Source organism: Mobula hypostoma, chromosome 19 (genome assembly GCF_963921235.1).
Source record: "Mobula hypostoma chromosome 19, sMobHyp1.1, whole genome shotgun sequence".
NCBI lineage: Eukaryota > Metazoa > Chordata > Chondrichthyes > Myliobatiformes > Myliobatidae > Mobula > Mobula hypostoma.
Window position 1 is genome coordinate 37529381 of NC_086115.1, and position 23865 is coordinate 37553245.

Below are 23865 nucleotides of genomic sequence, written 5' to 3' on the forward strand. Positions count from 1 at the left end.
CAAAATGACACCAGCTAAAATGTGTTACAGTGGTACAATTGTAGAACAAAGAAATACTAGACATCATTAAATGTGAACTGAATTTTAACCTGATACAAAAAGTCAGCTGATCTTTTTTTCTCCTCTTCATATTGAGCTTTGAAGGTCTCCAAGTCAGTTTGAAGTCTCTGGATCTTTTCAGCTGAGGATTTCCTTTCTTCATCAGCCTTCCATTTGTTGCACCCTTGCTCTGCATGTAATTTGATACTCATGGCCTTGACTTCCAAGTTCTTTTCTTCATAACGCTTTTTCAATTCTGAAAGTTCCAACTTTAGTCCCTCTGCAATCTCACACTGTTCTTCAAAATTTTTCTTAGCAGTTGAAAGAAGTTGGTCATAGTGCTTCTGTTTCTCTTCTGACAGTTCATCTGCATCGACATTGAAATGTAACTCAAATCAGAAAATGACAAATCTAAAGCTTCATAAACAACGACCTTACAATCACAGGTTCAAAAAAATCCAACATAGCCAAAATATGTCACATGTCCATTTGGACCAACAGATTAATACTTGTGAAAAATATTTGAAGTGAGATTAGTGCATGGTATTCAAATCAGTACTCCAACCTAAAAAAGTATTTTAAATGTTAGAAACATTGGTCTAATCAACTAGGAATGCACCCAAAAATCTTTTCTGAAAGGATAATGAAGGATTATTTCACATCAGATAAACAGTTAAGATAGTCTGGAACAACTATTAAAGACTCTAGTTAAAGTTCATCCAGTTAAAGGCCAGAGAAAGTTATCTCCAAGCAAAGCATTCTAAAAAGCCGTTTTGTACACTAAGCCTAGTATTAGAAGATACTTCACAGTAAAACAAAATTAAGTGATTGAGATTCCTTAAACTAGTTGTAAAAATGATTAAAATTTTAATGTTTTACTTTTACATTATTCAGAGAAAGTTGTGCATAGCATTTTTTTAAATATCAAAATCTCTTGGCTGGTATTTTCAACCGAAGAAAATAACTGTCACAGGAAAAATAGGTGCTTCCAGTCTTGGGGACCAAAGATAGCTTTGATTTTTAAACCTTTATCTAGTTTGTATAATAAAGAGCATCTCACATGAAATTGATAGAAAAATGCTCTGTTTTGAGAGTGCACAAAAAGAGTATTATGGTATGCAGGGTTAAGTTGTTTCTCTAAAATAAAATCTCAGACAGGAATGATGTAGTTCCATACTTGCTGTGCTGGTATCACAATGTTTTCTAGTTTCTTGCTCCAGTTCAAATATTCGGGCCAGTAGCCCCCTGACATAGGCCTCTCGCTGTTGGTCATAAACTAGCCATTGCTGGTTTTTCTCAAGAGCCTGGATGGAAAACCAAACACATATTACCAAGTAACAGAAGTATTTAAGTTACAGCAAGCTGTGCACACATAACATTCATTAGATTTACATAAAGTCTACAAGTTCTGGAAATCTAAAATTTGTATATTGTTTAAAATGTTTTGGTCAGCATCGAAAAGGCCAGATTCAAGCTCACAGAGCACTTACATTTCTCTTGCAGAGGCTGATGAATGTTTTTAAAACTTTATCTCTTAGTTACTACTCTGCCATGCCTTATAAAGTTTAAGCTATATCAAACATGTAACAAACAGTGGAACGTTTCAATATTCTCTCATTTGCTTCCGACAAGCAGTTAAATCTCAAAGCTGATAACAGAAGAATGCTTGCCATTATACTATACAAAATACCTCACCCATGGAGGGGAAGAGTATCCATTACCAATGTGTGCCAGGAGCAGGTTTCTTACCAAAAAGGAACAGGCATATACCCAGCTAGTGCGAGTGCTAGCTAATCTTAAAGACGCAGAGACAAATCATGGTGCAAAGCAACCTGGAAACAATTTGTTTAATGACATCTTGGCAAGAAACCCTAGGAAAAAAACTGTCTATGTTTCTATTAAAATGGCTTCCTTCATAATTAATATAGAAGCTTAAACATCTGATGGTTAGCACAAAAATAATTTGAAACCATTCTGACATCTAGTGGAGAACTGTCTAGCTACAGGTAATAAAGCTAACATTTACAGTATACTTAAGTTGGACAACTCCCTTATCTCTATATAGATTTACTGGAAGTATTTAACCAATGTTCAAATATAATTCAAAGTGCCCAGATTCATCACCTCCCAGCAGAGGAAGGAACATCAGAAGGGTAACCACATCTCAAATTACCTTAGTGACCAAATTAGCTGAATGTGTTCAAGAGAAACCTGTGGCATTTCTTTGGCCTATTTAAACATGGCTTTCAAAGGCAGTAAATCACATTTATTACTTCCATAAAGAAAAACAAAGCACAGGCAATCGTTACGGGTTTTGTTCCCAAGGACTGCCTAACCTGATTTCTTGGCAACTCAAATACCAGTTAGAGAAAACCCATATATCACTTTAAATACACTTGCTGTAATTCATTTCATTGAATATTCACCCAAATACTGTGCATAAACTAATAGGGTACACTCAGACCCTGCTTAACACTGAGGATGCGCACCTTGGAGGTGGAGCTCTATGCAAATCAGCCCCATGCAGGGTGATTATAGCATTACAGAAACGGACATGTGTCTGATTTTTAAAAATTAAACACTATATATTATTTTACGTACACACAGCAATTTGTGGAGTAACAAACATGCAAATAGGCCTGTGCATCAGTGGAGGGAAGTGGGTTGTGGTTACATCTTAGAGGGACCAGACTGTGGGTTCTCCTCTAACTTTGGCTTCTCCTTCATCAAGATTTGACTGCCTTTTCTTAAGTTTCCTTTCAAGAAGCAGCTCTCAGTAGCAGGAAACCATGTCGAAGATACCTCTCTTTGCTTTGTTGCTTTTCTCCCAGTCAGGCTATTATCAATGAACTGAAATGAATTTGATTTGACTTTATTTCTTACATCCTTCTTCTACATGAGGAGTAAAAATCTTTACGCTACGTCTCCATCTAAATGTGTAAAGTGCAATTTATAATAAATAGTATGTACAACAGGACGGTCAATATAACATAGAAATACAATTGTGTAAGCATGATTTAATCAGTGTGATGGCCTGGTGGAAGGAGCTGTCCTGGAGCCTGTTGATCCTGACTTTTATGCTGCGGTACCGTTTCCTGGATGGTAACAGTTGGAACAGTTTGTGGTTGCGGGGACTTGGGTCCCCAATGATTCTTTGGGCCCTTTTTACACACATCTTTGTAAACGTCCTGAATAGTGGGAACAATTTCACCTACAGATGCGCTGGGCTGTCCACACCACCCTCTGCAGAGTCCAGCGACTGAGGGAAGTACAGTTCCCATACCAGGCAGTGATGCAACCAGTCAGGATGCTCTCAATTGTGCCCCTGTAGAAAGTTCTTAGGATCTGAGGGCCCGTACCAAACTTCAACCGTCTGAGGTGAAAGAAGTGCAGTTATGTCTTTTTCTCCACACAGCTGGTACGTACAGACCACGTGAGATCCTCGGTGATGAGGATGCCGAGGAATCTAAAGCTGTTCACCCTCTCAACCCCAGATCCATTGATATCTATAGGGGTTAGCATGCTCCATTCCTCCTGTAATCCACAACCGGCTTCTTTGTTTTTGTGACATTGGGGAAGAGGCTGTTTGCTCAACACCACTATGTCAGGGTGATGACTTCTTCTCTGTAGGCTGCTTCATTATTATTTGAGATTAGGCCAATCAGTGTAGTATCATCAGCAAAATTAATTAGCAGATTGGAACAGTGGGTGACGAGAGTCATGGGTATATAGAGAGTAAAGGAGGAGGCTTGGTACACAGCCCTGAGGGGCACCTGTGTTGAGGATCAGAGATGAGGGAGCCCTCTCTTTCCAACTGCCAGCAATCTGACAGGAAGTCCAGGATCCAGGTACACAAGGCAGGGTGAAGGCCGAGGGCTCTGAGCTTCTTGTCGAGCCTGGAGGGAATTATGGTCTTGAATGCTGAACTGTGTGTCTATGACTTGTGTGATTGCAGTGATGCTAGTGCTAGGAATTTTGTAGTTAACCAGTCCTTTGCAGCCTTGAACCCAGATGCATGTTTCTCTGCGAGAGATGAAAGTACGAGAAGGCGTTCTTTTCCAAAATAGGCCCATTTCATCTACGTTGAAGGCAAGCTTGGGAAGGGAATCATCCTTTTCGATTAAGGCCCTCAGTGTTGAAGGAAAATCCTGGGCTGCCTTGCTGTCTGCACTAACCACTTCCCCAGAGATACGCATGATATGGAGGCTACTACGCTGTTTAAATCTGTTAAACCAACCTCTGCTGGCTATAAATGTTACCAACATACTATCTTCTTCTTGAATACAATTGAAGACGCTTCTTGCCTTTTCCATTGTTATCAGCTAGCTTAGGGACATGTTTCATTGCCTTTGGTCATCCACCCATATACTTAGTCTATTTTCCATTTTTATCAAGTGAATGGCTCCTTGGACGAGTTACCTTTCTCGATGATAACTTTGAGGTTGTCGTTGCAAAAGCTTTATCTCGTCTGCATTTTTTATAATTGTTCTGATTGTCAATGTAATCAATTTCAAAGAGGTACCAACATCAACCTGACACTTCCAAATGCCATACTGATGCTTTTCCGAGACACCTTCGGTGTCCTACCCTCATGGGAAGCTGCAGGCTGTTTTCCAGTCATTATGGGTGAAAAGAATGGAATAAATTGACGAGGGAGCAGGAATATTTACACATGCAGTTAAGGCAGTGTGTGAACTAATACATGATTGGCTGAGTGGCTCAGAGCATATATAAAGCAATTTCATTGGCTAATTGAATGTTTATTGCAATGGCAGCCACCGAGAAGCATTGTGTGTTGTTTAGAATAAATTTTTGTAATTTAAAAAAATTTCTACAAAGAATTGAATAACTGCATTGTAACGAATCAGCGCTATGCGGGGTCTGAGTGTACATACACCATTAACAAATACCACCAAACATCTTGTCATTTTGAAAATACTTTCAAAACATATGTTGCATGACTAAAGCCTACACAACTTAGAAATGAAATTTACAACATGTATTTTATGTTTCCACCCAAATGTAAACACCACTAAGGACTCATTACATACCACTATGGACACATTAATTTTGAGTGACATTGCAGCAATACAATGTTTGTTAAAAGAAAGTTTCAGTTGATCACCTTTAATCAGAACTGAAAAGTCAGACTGACAGTGTAAATTTGTTTTCCCTCCAATGCTGCCTTACCTATTGAATGTCTTAAATATTTTATTTTCTTGAAATTACAGGTTTATTCTCAGGAATAATGCTTTTTTTTTAAAAAAAGAGAGACTTACATCTTTCAGTTGAGCTTGAACATTTTCAAATTCATATGATGACACAGTTTGGTTCTATAATACGTTTAAAAAAAAGCATCAGTATTAGGGCCACAAATAAAAGACAACTAAAAAAATAAAATAAAATCAGCTCAAACCTCTTAAAATTAAGAACAAAGACTTTTCTCCCTTTTATCTTTAATGCACTTGGCTGATAATTCTAGATAACTAATATTGAAATTGGTGATTACATAAAAATATTAGAAACAGCCCAAAGTCAACCAGATGTAATTTACTACAGAGGAGCATCTCAAGCCTTGTGCAGTAGCCCAATCTTGTCCCAGGTAATGAAGGTGTGAGGAATCTAATCTGACATTGATATAGCAGAAGATCTGGTCCAAACCTGTACTCAGCTGTTGGACTCTGCAAAGGATTAAGAAATAGTGAATGGGACAAATTGCTATTTTTGAAATTTTTCTATAATGAGCTTGGTGACACTGACACACAGAAATATCAATATCTGTGTGCAACTACCAGCACTTCATTTCAAAATTTAATCAGAATAATTTAATCCAAGGCCAAGCAAAGAATTCAAAAACAAAGTGGTGAAGTCAAGTGCACATTTTTGAGAGAGAATGAAAACCATAAGACTTTGGAGCAAATTAGGCCATTCGGCCCATTCTACCACTCCATCATAGCCGATTTATCTTCTCTCACAACCCCATTCTCTTGCCTTCTCTCCATAACCTTTGACACCCTGACTAATCAAGAACCCATCTAACTCTGCATTTAAATGACTTGGCCTCCATGAATGAATTCCACAGATACACAACACTGTCTAAAGAAATTCCTCCTCTGTTCTAAAGGGACATCCTTCTATTCTGAGGCTGTGCCCTCTGGTCTTTGACTCCCCCACTACAGGAAACATTCTCCCAAGTTCACTCTATATTTGAAGGCCTTTCAATATTTGATAGGTTTCAATGAGATCCACCCCCCCCCCACCCATTCACTCTTCTAAACTCCAGCAAATACAAACCCATAGGCATCAAATGCTCTTCATACATTGTCTCTTTTATTCCCACCAATCTCCTCTGAAACCTCTCCAATGCAGCACATCTTTTTTTAGATAAGGGGCACAAAACTGCATGTGTGGTCTGACCAATGCCTTATAAAACTTTAGCATTAAATCCTTAAATAAAGCGCAAATATCAAATTGCTAAATCTGTCTACTTTAGTAATTAAAATAATTAGTGTCTGAAGGAATGAGATTTCAGACTCCACACTATAAGATTAATTGTCAGTCATTAGAAAAGTAGTTGCAATATTAACTACTAGACTGTTTTCTGTGGCAAATTTATTAAGTAATTAAAATGAAAATGTTAGGAATTTATGAAGCTCAGGGGTTTGGTAAGAGATGCCTGTATTGAAGATAGCATTTAGAATCTAAAATTTTAGATGGTGTTAGATGGACAGCAGTCTGAGGTAATTCAAAATTCGCTCTTTCTTACAGGAAAGAGTATTCAGCTTGTAGCACCAAGAAACTAGTAACTCTAATGCAAATTCCAACCGTATAATTTATTTTTCATTCTGAAAACAAGATAAAACTAAGCAATATATTGGTCAATAGATTAGACATGAGATTCAAACCTTTGTTCTCTTTCTAAGCCCATATTAAAATTCTATCTACAGATTATTGAAGATTTTTCAAGTGAATCTCAAGATTTAGAATTTATAACAATTTTAGTCAAAAGCAGAAATCAGTTTACTATAGATAATTTTGAAATGGTTCACCTGTATTTTGCAGTTATAACAATTTTAGTCAAAAGCAGAAATCAGTTTACTATAGATAATTTTGAAATGGTTCACCTGTATTTTGCAGTTAAGTGCCAGGGACTTGCTTGGTTTAACGCCAGCTCTATAGGATAAACTCACCTGCCTATTTGTCAATGCTCATTTCCTTTTATTGCACATTTGCTTGTTTCCCCATTGCTTACTTGCAGAGGATAAAAAATTGACAGCATGGTCAGTTTGAGAGTTTTTTTTTTAAGAAATAATCATCAGGGGGTGGGAAAAGAAAATAACTGGTATTTGAAATACATGGCTTAATAAATGACCGCCACAAATAGAAATTATGTTAGACTATTCCGAATAGTTCTTTGATAAAGCAAATGCAGAGCATTTATGAAAGTAACAAGGTTACGAATCAGAATCAGGTTTATTGTCACTGACATCAGTTGTGAAATTTGTTGTTTTGTACTAGTAGTACAGTGCAGACAAATTACCATAAGTTACAGTAAACAATAAAGAGTGCAAACTATGAATAAGAAGAGTGTTCAGGGGCTCACGGACTATTCAGAAATCTGAATGACAGAAAGGAAGAAGTTATTCCTAAAACATTGAATGTGGGTTTTCAGGCTCCTACAAATGACTTACTATAATAATCAAAACATGTCCTATTACTGTATATGACTGTGATGACATGGATAAAATACAGAAAGCAGAAACTGCAAGTAATGGCTAAGGTTATGCAGAAATCTCCTGGTGTTAGTGTTAGGACAATGGTTCTTTTTGAGAAAAAGATGGACTTCAGTTTGGGTATACAGTGCAGAGTTGCAACAACTTCTATTAGGTGGCTTTGGGGCATTTCCATAAGCCTTCTCTTCCTCTGGGACTGGGTTGAGCCAAGGTGACCCACTCACTCCCCTGTAATAATAGTTTATTTTTATTACTAATTTTTTATTGCAACACCAACAAATTACATTCAAGACAACCAGTCGCCAATTACATTTTGATTGCTTATCCCAACCACCCCCCAACCTTCATCACCATCCCCCTCCACCCCTCTCCCCTGCATCAACCAACTGAATAGTAGTGCATACACAGACAAAGCATTCCTATTTTATACAATAGTAAGATTTTCTAATTTATCTGTGTTGCTCATCTTCCCCTGAATCTGTTGTTGTAAGTTGGTGGTGGAGCCCTGAGTTACCCCCTTCCCACCCTCCCTCCCATCACCCCTCCCATTCAACCCTTTACTTTGTAACATCTGTGAGTGTCACTTAGCAATGTTAGACACTGAACAATAACCGCCTCCCCCCCCCCCACAGTACCAACAAATTAGAATGGCAAAGCAGTTCTCATAGGCAATATCAAAGAGACAAGGAAAAAAAAACCCTGGACAAACCCATTGCTCTATATAATTAAAACCATTTCCATCTCAAATATAATATACCACATAATCAAGACCCGAACAGCTCTCTTGCGAAAAGCTGTTGCTCTAATAAACCGCCAGTTAGTGATGGCACCAGTGACGTCTTATCTGGTGCCCAGGAACGAAAACAAGTCTACTGGAGACATAACCCAAAATGAACATGTACAACTAAAGTTATTCAGAATCAGAACAAACTGCTGTTTTTCAGTTTCATTCTTGATGATGTATAACATTTGGGTATATTGAATATCACCTTAGAAAGTAAAAGATAAAAGGATAAATCTAGGCGGACTTATATCACCTTACCATGTTATGCTTGGACTAACAAGTTAACCGAGCCATTACCTTAAAACTCTGACCTGCAATACTCAGAGACAAATTAGCCCATTAATTAACTGAATACAAAAGTGCAACGAATGACTTTCCAATAAAAGAATAAGCAGAAAACTTCACACCTAGGACGTTAACTTGCCCGTGCCTGTTAGATTGCACATACAGAGTGGTCCGAGCTCTTAATGCAGTTCCATCTCCTCCCGAGGGGCGTGTGGACTTTGCCCAGGGTCTTCTTCCATTTCTCCCAGCACTGATGAATTCAGAGCTTCTTTTGCTTCCTCTGCCGAGTTAAACGACATCTTCATGCCCTTGATATTCACTCTCAAAATCGCTGGGTATATGAGGAACGAGTCGATCCCCTTCTGTCAAAGCTTAGCGCGGATCTCCCTGTATCCCTGCCGTTCCTGTATCATGCCGGGGCTGTAGTCGGCAAAGAACTGCAGCTGGGTGCCATCCGGGAGAGTAGGTTTGGCCTTCCTCGCGCCCTCCAGGATAGCCTGCCGGTCGGTGTTCCGTAGAAGCCTAAAAACCATGATCCGCGGTCTTGAGGTGTTGTTGGAAAGGATCCTATGTGCTCTATCGATCTCCAATGGAGTGCTGTGGAAATTCTTGAGCACTGGAATCCAATTAGGCAGCATCTTCTGGAGGTAACCTCTTGGATCGTTGCCCTCAGCGCCTGTCGGTAAGTTGACCAGCCACACATTGTTTCTCCTGGATCTGTCCTCCAAGTCATTAAGCTTCTTCCACATCTTAGTCACCTCCGTGAGACAGGAGTTAGTAACTTTCTCATTCTTGCGTAAGCAAACCTGAATGTTGTCTATTTTGTTGAAGACCATGCTAAATCTTTTAGCATGAATGTCTGCTTGCTCCTTTAATGACAGAATGTTGCCATTCTCTGCCATATGCTTCTCTCTGGGGTCAAGGGTCTTTTCCAGCGACTCCTTTAGCATGTGGGCTACCGTTTCTTGCAGTGATTCCATCTCCATTGTCATTGTTTGCTTAATTAGCATAGCTATTTCCTCGGGTGAATCGCCAGGACAAATTCATACCAATTCCCATTTATCTTTGCTTTTCCAAATGTCAGCTTGGTTTGTTCCATATTGTGAACTAAAGATTTTCATTACTGTCAACTGGCACACCTGAGCCAGATCTGACTCCCGTTTCTAATTTCTTGAATACTACCTTGTAAAGTATCTTTGCTATAATATCTTTACCATACAATTTAGTTGTTGCCTCTTTATTGCTGTATTTAGCAGCACCCAGTTTCCAGTATGGACAATCTTCACATCAAGGACACCATTGTGCTGTTTACCAACAAGGCAGAGCAGAAGGGCATACCAGCAGCCAGCCGGGTGGAACCAAAAATGAAGCACCACCAACTGGAATATAGGATTACTTGAGTGCTAAACAGCAAAAAAAATTACAGAGAACTAATCACTCAGAACCTAAAGATCAGATCAAGGTTCGTCATTGATGAATGATGACAGACAAAGGAAGAGGCTTAAAGTACATTCCCAACCTCAACAATGAAAGGACAACATGTGAATGCTAAAGAAAACGCTCAATTCTTCACAACGCTATCAAGTGGCACATGGATTTGCAGAAGCATTTAGCACCAAACCTCAATGCAGCCTTGATGCAAACATGTTCGAAAGAACAGAAGTGACCGACAGCCCTCGATGTCAAGGAAGCCTTTGATCATTTGTGGCCCTGACAAAGCTGAGTAATGGGTTTTAAAAGGAAAAACTCTCCAGTACTTGGAGTTATACATTGCACTCAGGAAGCTAGTTCCGGTTATTGAAATTCATCACACCAGTCCCAGGAAACCACGGCAGAAGCTTCTCAGGGCAATGTCCTATGCCCAGATAGATTCAATCTCAATGGCATCATGTGAAGATTCTCAATTTTGAGAAATGAAGCAACCCCTGTCTGCACGCATTAATCCCCAGATAAAGTTCAGGCATCAGCTGATATAGAGCAAATAACAACTGATCCATAAAAATGCAAGGCAATAACCATAGAAACATAGAAAACCTACAGCACAATACAGGCCCTTCGGGGCACAATGCTGTGCCGAACATGTACTTACTTTAGAAATTACCTTGGGTTACCTACAACCATCTAATCATTTGCCATGACATTCAAAAACACTGCCACACCTGGGTTCCCTGCCATCAAAACCGAGTAGGAACTCATCCGGATGAGCCATACAAGGACCGTGGCTTTGAGTAGTTCAGAGGTTGAGTATCCTGCAGCAAATGACTCACCAGTTTTCACAATATGCAAGACAAAAGCCAAAGTGGTTACTCTCCACCTGCCTGATTGCAATGCCAACATGTTTCAAAAATCAATGGCAAAGCAAGTTGAAATATTGTATCACAGAACCGTTTTACCTGCTATGTAGAGATGCAAGGAGCATCCCTTACCTCAGACATCTACAAGGGTTGCCAATCTATTTTATGCCTTGGACCATTACCATTAACCGAAGGGTCCGTGGACCCCAGATTGGGACCCCTGATCTACAGGAATCTTAATCCTTCTGAAAGTCATAGCCTTAAGATGAAGTTTACCCTGTTTACTTTCTCAACTCTGAACAGTGGTGCAGAGGAAAGTATGCATGGGTTAACTATACTTGAAACACTACTAAAATCTGTTCAGCTCCTAAAATTCAAAGCACCAGCCTTCAACACTTCTTTCTGCATCACTTCTGCTGTTTCCCTAACCTCAAAAGAACATTTTTGCATTCTCTTATGTACCCATGTCCTATGTCCCTGAGCACTGAATACTACAGTGCTCATGGTCATAGGTCATTTCTCCACCCCCCAGCAAGGGGTACTCACTTTTCCAAAGGCAGGTCTCGTATTATACAATTCATCTGGACAGTTTATCATAGTAAACCAAACAAAACACAGCAAATCAAGTGTTAGGTACTTCTACAAATTTAAGTACAAATACTGCAATTGTTAACAAGCTTTACCTGGGCTTGAAATGTTGAAGCATTCTTTTCAAGTTCTTTACATTTTAATGTGATTGCAGACAATTCATTTTTCAGGTTTTCGGTTTCCTCACTCAAAGACTTGAAGAGTTGCTCTTTTGTTTTGGCATCTTTATCTTTTTCCGCAAGCTGGTTACGTAGAGAAGCCACATCTTTCCCACCAGATTTTGAGAGTTGATCTTTCATTGTCAGAATCTGCTTATCCTTCTGCTCAAGTTCTTGGGTCTGCTTCTGTTTTGTGGTTTCAAGTTCAAGAATTTTCTAGACACAAAGAAAAACTTTGTAAGGACATGACTTGAAGTTTTCATGTTTAAAAAAAAATCACTGAATTTTATCAAAATGCAAGGATATCATCTCCCAAGAAAAAGTAGCCAGCTTAATTTTGAAGCCAAAATAAGGTGGTTATTGGAGCTTAAAGTGTAAAATAATACAATGGTAGAAATTTGGGATATTTTTGCATTGAACTTGAGCCTTGAAATTTTCAGTTTTAAAGCCTTAAAAAGCACCACCCAAATTGTTCAGTCTGAAAATTTTTGATCCAGAGGCTATGTCAACAAGAAATTTTTCAGATGGTCTCCAATTTTCAATAAAGCACCTAACTGGAGAAACCCAATAGAAACTGACAAAATGACTGACAGGTTCAATTTTGGTACAAAATTTAAGTTCTGGTAGATTGTTTTATCCCCAATACAGGCTTCAATAAAACAGCAGCATGAATGATGAAAACTACCTGCTTAACAGCCATGATAAAAACTAGCATGACTACATGCTGAACAAGTATGAGGAATTCATGCATGCTAAAACCAGAGTTTCTATGTGCAGCTTATATAATCCATTGATAGGCACTATCTGCCATTTCAGTTTTATTCGCACACGACAGCAAATAAAGCAGTCAATGCCTACACAACATTCAGACATGGCAACATTTGCTGCACAAAGTGGCCTTCATCAAGACATAATCTAACACACCTACTCTTGACATTTAAATGGCATAACCCTCTCTAAATCTCCATCAATATCCCAAGCATTAACACGGAGAAGAAACAAAACATGTCAACTATATAAGAGTAATGACTATAAGAGTAAGTCAGAGGTGAGTGACAATTGCAGATTTTCTACATCTACAAGGCAAGAGTTAGGAGTGTAATGGAATACTTGCAGTCCTGCTGAAGGATCGCGGTCCGAAACGACAACTATACTCTTTTCCATAGATGCTGCCCGGGCTGCTGAGTTCCTCCAGCATTTTGTGTGTCGACCTGAAACATTGTTTCTCGGGAAAGCTCCCTGAGCACTTCCGGCTTCCACAGTATTGTTATTATGGCCTATCCAGACAGTTCTTTCCAATGTTGTCGGGGAGAAATGTGGGGATTTAACAGCTCCGATATGAACGCCGGGGGTGGCGGGGTTATTGGGGGAAGAGAAGTGGGCTTCAGCCACGTAGCGCAAAGGAAAATAAAGGGTCCAGGAAATTAATCATTAACCCCTCTCGCTTTCCAGCATTCATCTTTTTACGAAGGCAGCCAGCCACGGTGCATAAAAATGCTGCAGCCAGGTTAATGAGCACATTGCCAGGCGATGGGGTCTACACCCCGACAGAATATCACGTCTCTGGCTCTTCCATCTCCCCCTCAAACCTCACCCGTGGCCGTCTGCGGATCCCGCACAGCCCGCGGCATTCACCGCGGAGCTAGGCCGAGCGGCTCTCCGAGGGAAGCCAACGCACCTCCAGCAGCCTGTTCCTCTCCCTCTCCCACGTCCGGCCTTTGCTCAGCTCTTCCAGGGACCTCTTTAACTGCGCGTTTTCCTTGCGGAGTTTCTCCGCCTCGCCGTCCGACTTGGTCATGATGTTTTTGCCGAGGCCGAAGCGGCTACTAATGATGTTTTTCGAGGTCATTTCTTGCGCGGCTGCGGCCACAGAAGACAAGTGAAGGCGAGCGGGGCTCTGGAAGCCACAGTGACAGGCCGTTCACCAACCGCCCCGACAGAATGTCATCGTGCGAATTCAAATTTCCCCGCCTCCGACCCCGGGGCGTATCGGGACCTAGCCGGGCGTGCGCGTGCGCGTGCGATCCACTGCGTGCGCGAGCGCGGCATCCTATGCACGCGCACAGGTCGCAGGCATCGTGCGGACGCGCGCACAAAGTCGGATGGAGAGCTGTGCCCATCGTTATTACGCAAACTACAGTGCGGTTATTCGAACTACGGCCTCCCAGAAACCTGATCTCCAGCTCACCCTGCACCCTCCCGGGTCTCCTTCCACAGCCCAAAGCTGGGCGGGTTGATCAGGTTTACTGTCATAACTAAACAAACCCAGGGTGTAAATGCCCTTTCTGGATCTTTCTGTCTCTGTCTCTGGAGACAGCTTATCTACTGATGTCTACTATAAGCCTACTGACTCTCACAGCTATCTGGACTATTCCTCTTCTCACCCTGTCTCTTGCAAAAACACCATCCCCTTCTCGCAATTCCTCCGTCTCCGCCGCATCTGCTCTCAGGATGAGGCTTTTCATTCTAGGACGAGGGAGATGTCTTCCTTTTTTAAAGAAAGGGGCTTCCCTTCCTCCACTATCAACTCTGCTCTTAAGTGCATCCCCCCCATTTCACGTACATCTGCTCTCACTCCATTCTCCCGCCACCCCACTAGGAATAGGGTTCCCCTGGTCCTCACCTACCACCCCACCAGCCTCCGGGTCCAACATATTATTCTCCATAATTTCCCTCCCCCCCCCTCTGCATTCTGCAGGGATCACTCCCTACACAACTCCCTTGTCCATTCGTCCCCCCCATCCCTCCCCACTGATCTCCCTCCTGGCACTTATCCGTGTAAGCGGAACAAGTGCTACACATGCCCTTACACTTCCTCCCTTACCACCATTCAGGGCCCCAAACAGTCCTTCCAGGTGAGGCAACACTTCACCTGTGAGTCGACTGGGGTGATATACTGCGTCCGGTGCTCCCGATGTGGCTTTTTATATATTGGCGAGACCCGACGCAGACTGGGAGACCGCTTTGCTGAACATCTACGCTCTGTCCGCCAGAGAAAGCAGGATCTCCCAGTGGCCACACATTTTAATTCCACATCCATTCCCATTCTGACATGTCTATCCACGGCCTCCTCTACTGTAAAGATGAAGCCACACTCAGGTTGGAGGAACAACACCTTATATTCCGGCTGGGTAGCCTCCAACCTGATGGCATGAACATCGACTTCTCTAACTTCCGCTAAGGCCCCACCTCCCCCTCGTACCCCATCTGTTACTCATTTTTATGCACACATTCTTTCTCTCACTCTCCTTTTTCTCCCTCTGTCCCTCTGAATATATCTCTTGCCCATCCTCTGGGTCCCCCCCCTTGTCTTTCTTCCCGGACCTCCTGTCCCATGATCCTCTCGTATCCCCTTTTGCCAATCACCTGTCCAGCTCTTGACTCCATCCCTCCCCCTCCTGTCTTCTCCTATCATTTTGGATCTCCCCTTCCCCCTCCAGCTTTCAAATCCCTTACTCACTCTTCCTTCAGTTAGTCCTGACAAGGGTCTCGGCCTGAAACGTCTACTGCACCTCTTCCTAGAGATGCTGCCTGGCCTGCTGCGTTCACCAGCAACTTTGATGTGTGTTGTGTAAATGCCCTGATGCTTTTTGCAGCACTGTATATTATAAACAAAAGTTAACAGATACGTTATAACATCATTTTCATGACAAATTTTTTTAAAACGACATTGGTGCATAATTAGCCGCAGTGAACTGCCTCTAATGTAGATGAGTGGCAGTATTTGAGGGGAAATTAGTGGACGATCGACGCCAATACACCCTTGATGGGTCAGCAGAAGGGCGTGTTTTCGAGTTGTATGAGTAATTAATGGCACAGCAAGGCTTGTCTCTTGAATGAATTCCTGATCTAAAAACTTCAGTCAAGTGAAAAATTATTTTCATCTGATATTTTTGATAAGACACCCCAGGAGGCTAGTGTGAGCGTAATAACCAACCTTTCCAATACTCAGTCAATGTGCGATTGGCTGCTTTGGGGATACAGTACAGGCTTTCAGATGAGTGGTTAAGGTGGCGCTGCGCTGTGTGCCTGTTTCTCAGAAGTCAGGCAGGTGTTGGCCAATTTTCTCCATTATCAGCAGCGGACGTGGATACCTATAGAAAAAAAACCCCAAGCGCGACTGAAATGGGACAGAGGCGAAATAAACACTTTGACAAATTAAAGCCATCCCCATGATACGACGAACCCACGGGCCACAAAACCGCCTTACATAATGAAGATCAATGTACTTCTTTCGGCATAACCACGACGGGGGGTGGAAATAGATGCAGTTGCAGCCAGTCTCGAAAGGATACCTTGTTATTTATGAAAAAATCATAGTTGCTGTTTTCATGTCCTGCTTGCCACTCGCCTAATGAAGGAATCCAGTAAGATCTAGTGAAATCTGAAATTCAGTCGAGAACGCCCTGTGAACTGACTTTCGAAATTTGCTGTTAAGTGTATTCTGCCTAGCAACCGCGATGCCCTCGAGCTGAGTACAAAATACATTAAAGAATTCTCACAGCATACTCAGAAGCAAACTTTGATCAACATTTTTTAATTCACAAAATCTTAAATAAGGTTCTGTACATGCGTGTTTGATTAAAGTGGAAGCTGAACTATAAGTGAACGATTTGTTTTTACAACCAAATACAAGTGACTTGGTAGAAGTTGTTATAAACTGTAATTAATGGAAGTTTTTGTGGGGCCAGGGGTTTCCAAACCTCAGTTACTGCATAGTACAGAACTGAGCGCTGGTGTCAGTGCATTGCATAGCAGAATATTTTAAAATGGGTGAACCCCAGGTTAATTTTGTTGACCTAACCCGAACCCTGTGATTTAGGCTAGGGTAGACTCAGCTAGATCCACTTACAGTATCAGAGATTTTTATGCACTTGCATGATCTGTAGAGTTGATGTCAGTTTCAGAAAGTAAATGTTGCCCTTTCATAGACCTGAAGGATTCTCCATATTTAAAGTACTTTGCTTTTGTAGAATAGAATTATTCTCATTACAAAATCCACCCTTTTCTGTATTTCATTTTAAACAATGAAATACCCTTCTTTTCATTGTCCCAGTGGAGAGAAATGTTACTTAACGAAATGAAGACTTGCAAATAACATAGTTCTACCTTTTGAATACATTGTAATCACAACAGAAGTCTCAGAAGTTGTATTTGCTAAACTTACTTTGTTTAAGAAGAATGAGTCATCCTTGAAACTTGTGCCCAATGACACACTTATCTGAGAACCAGATACTCCAAATTCGGTCGCTTTTTTCCCCATTTCTTCACTGGGTGCTTCATTATTCTCTGGTCAGCCTCTCCCTGTGATTCAATTCATCTTGTGTAACTAACAAGCACTGGAGAGCCTAAACATTAGAAATGGTTGGAGGTATTGTACAAATATGGAATTTATATGTCTTTATTGTTTGCCGTCAATGCTAGCATAATTACAAAGAGCATGAAATAGCTGCATTATTGAAAACAAATGACGCAGCAGCTTTAGAAAGGGTGGAGTTAGCATTTCAAAAGAAAAAGGGTAGGGACAATCGTGTGGGAGGTGGATAATATGGACCAAGATAGACAGGGAGGGATATAGGAGAGAAATACAGGAAAGATGCTAGTTTGGAACTGAGTCTCAGAGAGCACTTAGAAGTTTACTCTGTCAGACTAGATTGTATAAGTTTATTATTGTCACACGTACTGAGACACAGTGAAAAGCTTGTCCTGCATACTGTTCATACAGATCAATTCATTACACAGTGCATTGGGGTAGTACAAGGTAAAACAATAAAGTGTAACAGCTACAATGCAGGTAAACAATAAGGTGCAAGATCATAACAAAGTAGATTGTGAGGTCAAAAGTCCATTTAATCATCCTAGGGAGTCTGATAACACCCTGTCCTTATGCCTGGTGGTATGTGCTTTCTTCTGGGTGGGAGAGATAAAAAGAGAGGATGTCCAGAGTGGGTGGGGTCTTTACTTACATTGGCTGAGCGAGTGAGAACATGGAGAGGAGTCTGGTTTCTGTGATGTGCTGAGTTAGAAACATGGATACATAGAAAATATACAGCACAATACAGGCCCTTCGGCCCACAAAGCTATGCCAAACATGTCCCTACCTTAGAACTACTTAGGCCTTACCCATAGCCCTCTATTTTTCTAAGCTCCATGTAGCCATCCAGGAGTCTCTTAAAAGACACTATAATTTCTGCCTCCACCGTCACCACCGGCAGCCCATTCCACGCACTCACCACTCTCTGTGTAAAAAACTCCCCTGACATCTCCTCTGTACCTTCTTCCAAGCACCTTAAAACTATGCCCTCTCATGCTAGCCATTTCAGCCCTGGGGAAAAGCTTCTGACTATCCACGTGACCAATGCCTCTCATTATCTTATACACCTCTATCAAGTCATCTCTCATCCTCTGTCGCTCCAAGGAGAAAACGCCGAGTTCGTGCAACCTATTCTCATAAGGCATGCTCCCCAATCCAGGCAACATCCTTGTAAATCTCCTCTGCACCCTTTCTATGGTTTCCACGTCCTTCCTATAGTAAGGCGACCAGAATTGAGCACAGCACTCCAAGTGGAATCTGACCAGTGTCCTATATAGCTGTGTCCACAATTCCCTGTGATTCTGACTGGAGACTAGAGAAGGGGCATAGAGACAGCTGCATGCATATTAGAATTCCATAGCAGTTGTTGGAGGCAAAGATAGAGGAAATCTGGGGAACAGTTTGTTGCTGAAAAAAATAACCCAGTGATCATACTTCTGCTTAAGGATGATCCTGATATAGTGAGCAGTTTGGGCAGAAAATAGGGCAACTTAATTTTGCTTTATTCTGTTAATCTAAATCTGAGAACTCAGTGGGTCAGGCAGTATCTATGGAAGGAAACAATGGTTGATGTTTTGGGTCAAGACCATTCCCCTGGACTGAAAATAGAAGTGGTCAGTAGAAAAGGGTGGAGGGAAGGGATGGAACAAGAGTTAGGAAGTGACAGGTGGATCCAGGTGAGATAGAATAATAGGCAGGTGGGGTGGGGAGAGTGGGATTTTATGGGAATTAGGATTTTGGGTACTGACAAAAATTCATCTAATTGAAACATTAACAATCAATTCTAAACAAATTCTTATGTGGCTTCTTGTGATGCACATTTGTTTCTGCTCTTATTCTACTTTCACCATCAGATGGGAGTGCTTCAATCTCAGAATCTGAATCAGATTTATTATCACCAGCATGTGACATGAAATTTGTTAACTTAGCAGCAGCGGTTCAATGCAATTCATAATATAGAAGAAAAAATAAAATAATAATAATAATAATAAACAAGTAAATCAATTACGTACATTGAATGGATTTTAAAATGTGCAAAAACAGAAATACTGTATATTAAAATAAGTGAGTTAGTGTCCAAAGCTTCAAAGTCCATTTTGGAATCGGATGGCAGAGGGGAAGAAGCTGTTCCTGAATCACTGAGTGTGTGCCTTCAGGCTTCTGTGTCTCCTACCTGATGGTAACAGTGAGAAAAGTGCATGCCCTGGGTGCTGGAGGTCTTTAATAAAGGATGCTGCCTTTCTGAGACACCGCTCCCTAAAGATATTCTGGGTACTTTGTAGGCTAGTGCCCAAGATGAAGCTGACTGAAGTTACAACCGTCTGCAGCTTCTTTCAGTCTTGTGCAGTAGCCCCTCTATACCAGACAGTGGTGCAGCCTGTCAGGATGCTCTCCACGGTACAAATATAGAAGTTTTTGAGTGTATTTATTGACATGCCAAATCGCTTCAAACTCCTAATAAAGTATAGCCGCTGTCTTGCCTTCTTTATGACTACATCAATATGTTGGGACCAGATTAGATCCTCAGAGATCTTGACACCCAGGAACTTGAAGCTGCTCACTCTCTCCACTTCTGATCCCTCTGTGAGGATTGGTACATGTTCCTTTATCTTACCCTTCCTGAAGTCCACAATCAGCTCTTTCATCTTACTGACATTGAGTGCCAAGTTGTTGCTGCGGTACCATTCCACTAGTTGGCATATCTCACTCCCGTACGTCCTCTCATCACCACCTGAGATTCTACAACAATGGTTTTAAAAACAATCTATTGTTTTTATTCCTAATTTCTGAAGAACATGAGAATATTTTGGTCTGTGCTGAGGATTCTTTCATATTTCACCTCCTAGGGAATGGGAAGGACCATTCAAAGATACAGGACAGAACATGAGCTTGGAGGCAGGGGATATCAGTAAGGTGCTAAATGAGTATTTTGCATCAGTATTTACCAAGGAAAAGCATTTCAGGATGTATATTGTTTGCTGGGGCCTTGACCGATATCTCCACGACCTCTCTAGCCACAGGTGATGTCCCAGTGGGCATCATTATTAAGAAGGAAGTAGAGATAATCCTGGAAACTACAGACTAGTGGGAGTCTCACGACAGTGGTAGGGAAGAAGATTCTTAGGGATTGGATTTATAAGCAATGGGAAACCTATGTCCTAACTAGGGACAGTAAGCATGGCTTTGTGTGGGGAAAGTTGTGGTTTACTAACTTGTTGAGCTTTTCAAGGACTTTATGAAGGTGATTGATGAAAGTAGAGCTGCAGATGTTGCCTACGTGGATTTTGGTAAGGTGCTTGGAAAGGTCCCTCATGGAAGGCTCATCCGGAAGATAAACATGCACGGGTCCCACGGTTAACTAGCTGTTTGGATTCAGAATTGGCTTGCACGTAAAAGACAGAGGGTAGTGTTCAATGGAACGTATTCTGGCTGGAATAGTGGTGTCCTGCAGGAATCCATACTTAGACCTCTGCTGTTTATGATGTACACTGCATAATGACATGAATTTTTTTGACTGAGTTGATAAGATGTGTTAGTGGTGCTGTGGACAGAGTAGTAGACTGGCAAAGGGTACAACAAGATATAAATCAGTTGCAATTATTGGGGGAGAATGGCGGATCAGGTTTAACTGGGGCAAATGTGAAGTGTTGCACTCTGGGAGTTCAAATGTAAGGAGACAGTACACAGTTAATGGCAGTGTCGATGTGCAGAGGGATCTTGGAGTCCGAGTCCATAGCCCCTTGAAAGTGGCCATACAGTTTGATAGAGTGGTAAAAAAGACACATAGTTTGCTTGTATTTATTTGTCAAGGAACTGAGTTCATGAGTTGTGAAGTTATGTTGCAGCTTTATAAGGCTCCAGTTTCAATGGGTTTCAATGGGTATATTTAATGTCAGAGTGCATCCGTTAGTCTTGCGAGACCATGGATCTGCGCCTGGAAAGTCTTCACTCTCCAGGGCGCAGGCCTGGGCAAGGTTGTATGGAAGACCAGCAGTTGCCCTTGCTGCAAGTCTCCCCTCTCCATGACACCGATGTTTTCCAAGGGAAGGGCATTAGGACCCATACAGATTGGCACCAGTGTCGTCGCAGAGCAATGTGTGATTAAGTGCCTTGCTCAAGGACACAACACGTTCCCTCGGCTGGGGCTCGAACTCATGACCTTCACGTAGCTAGTCCAATGCCTTAACCACTTGGCCACATGCTCCCAATAATGTCAGAAATGTATACAATATACATCCTGAAGTTTTTTTTTTGCAAACATCCACAAAAACAGAGGAGTGCCCAAAGAATGAATGACAGATAAATGTTAGAATGCCAAAATGTCCCCCAGCATCTCCTTCCCACACATAAGCAGCAGCAAAGTGATGACCCCCCTCCAAAAAAGCATTGACGCCCCCTCCCCCCCATCGAACATTCAAGTGCGCAGCAAGGCATCGATAAAGACACAGACTTGCAGTACCATAAAGACTACTCGTTCACTCGATAATTTGACATACCACAGGCTCTCTCTCTCTCTGTAATAAGGGAAAAAGAAGCGTCCCCGTTTCACAGGGAGAGGGGAGACATATCAAAGCAACTCACTGATTTATGATGTTAAAAGTCTGTTGCGTCGCTTTTTCCGAGCCCTGTGCCCAAAGAAGTCAGGTCTCTGGGCACACAGCCAGCAGCCAGCTTGCTACGTTCAATCTTCTTTCTCCGAGGACACACCAGTTTTCTGCGGTGGCACCAACCCCAAATCCATCCATCTCCAGAGCCATGAGAACCCGGCATCCTGAAGGCCCACTAGTCTTCTAGGCCGCATCCTTGGTATATCGCGAAACGGCCAGTCATAAGACCCCGAGAGCGGGTCCCATTTCCGCAAAGAACCAAAGTCAGCGTGTAACTCCAGGTCAAGGTCTTCAAAAGAACCCTGAAAGGGAAAAATCGAGATATTAAAGATAGAAATAGAGCTGTTTCTGAAGATGCAAGTAAAGGAGTCGCCATTCGGCGCCGTTGTCCTCCTAAGCCCCACCCAAGTAAGGCTGCACCTGGAGTATTGCATTCAATATTGCAAAGTATTGCATTGCAGTAATGGTTGCCCCATTATAGGAAGGATGTCAAGGCTTCAGGGAGAGTGTAGAAGATGCTTACCAGGATGTTATCTGGATTAGAGGGTATGCGCTATAAGGAGAGGATGGACAAATTGGTTTTGTTTTCTTTGGACCAGAAAAGGCAGAGAAGAGATCTGATAAAGATTTATAGGAATATGAGAGTCATAGATACAGTACACAGCCGATATCCTTTTCCCAGGGTTGAAATATCTAATCCCAGAGGGCATTCGATTAAAGTAAGAGAGTAAGTTCAAAAGAAGTGTACAGAGAAAAGTTAAACACAACAAGTGGTGGGTGCCTGGAATCCTTTTCCCTACCACTGTTGTGAGACTCACCAATCTATAGTTTCCAGGATTATCCCATTTCCCCTCTTGAATACTGAAGCAGCATTGGCTACTGCCATTCCTCAGGGACATCGCCTGTGGCTAGAGAAGACATGAAGATATTGGTCAAGGCCCCAGCAATCTCATCCTTTACCTCTCTCAATGGTGGTGGAGGCAAATACAAAAGAGGTGTTCGTGGCTTTTAGACAGGCACATGAATGTGTAGGAAATGGAAGGATACAGTATGGATGTTGTGAAAGCAGAAGGGATTAGTTTAGTTGGGCATTATATTATTGATTTCATGAGTTCAACACAATATCGTGGACTAAAGGGCCTTTTCCTGTGCTATACCGTTCCATGTTCTATGTTCTAAGATTTATAAATTTGCATCATACTTAAAGACAACTCTATTATAGTTCCTACTTCAGTAGAAATTAACGTCTTATTTTATGTTGTGTTTTATTTAGAAAGCATATTTTCCCCAAAAAATGTTAGGAATATTCAACACCGAATGTTTTTATCCAATTTCTCCAGGTTCTTCACATTTTCAAATTATTAGAATCATTCAGTGCTTCTTCCCGAATACTGAAACACACAAAATGCCTCCCAATTTGTATTTTTGCATTTTTTCAAGTAGCTCCAACTGTCGGATAAGCCCACAGATTTTCTGCAAGATAGATATAGTAACATTTTCATTTTGTTCACTGCTGTGTTAATTAATCTTAAAAGGCAATGAGGCGATGAGACAAAAATATCACATTTCATCACTGTCAACTGCACTCAATGTGATTGTTTTCAAATTTGAAAACTTATTCACTTTCCTATGCATTTAAATAAGAAGCCAAGCCAAATAATTCAAGTATATAATGTATGTGTTTCAATTTAGACACAAATATAGTTAACAGTTTCTTTTCAATTTCAGGTTGTAATTCAAAACTACTATTAGTAATTAAATGTTCAAAAGTGAAAGCATTACAATCAATGAAATGATCCAAAACGTCCAGAGCTTGCTAACTTTCAGAACTGATAATACTGTTAAAATTGCTTCACATAACTGCAAATGTTAACTGTAAGGCAGCACCTATGATACAAGATTGCAGTTATTACTGCCCTCAAGCAACTAACAACTATTGCAAATATAATTGTTAATAATACTTACCTACTCAATAAATATTATTGATATTCAAAGCCTGAAAAATACCTGATAGTACAATGCTTTAATTCTTTTCTGAAGACGATTTCCTTAAAAGATACAAC

At 41.3% G+C, this 23865-nt stretch overlaps 1 protein-coding gene across 5 annotated transcripts in view; it reads right to left on the reverse strand.

The window, feature by feature from the left end:
- Positions 1-17324, reverse strand: part of cep55l (centrosomal protein 55 like) — a 32451-nt gene extending 15127 nt beyond the window's left edge. The window contains exons 1-6 of one of the 5 annotated variants that reach the window (XM_063071712.1): positions 17049-17324; positions 15819-15975; positions 11819-12097; positions 5319-5372; positions 1217-1343; positions 90-406 (exon numbers count right to left, since the gene is read on the reverse strand). In XM_063071712.1, the coding sequence (XP_062927782.1) occupies positions 90-406; positions 1217-1343; positions 5319-5372; positions 11819-12022 (702 nt within the window). In that variant the 5' untranslated portion in view covers positions 12023-12097; positions 15819-15975; positions 17049-17324. Of the gene's footprint in view, positions 1-89; positions 407-1216; positions 1344-5318; positions 5373-11818; positions 12098-12995; positions 13433-13475; positions 13843-15818; positions 15976-17048 lie in introns of those variants that run through there. The other 4 variants (XM_063071709.1, XM_063071711.1, XM_063071708.1 and 1 more) reach the window with 4 other exon arrangements.
- Between the last annotated feature and the right edge of the window lie 6541 nt (positions 17325-23865).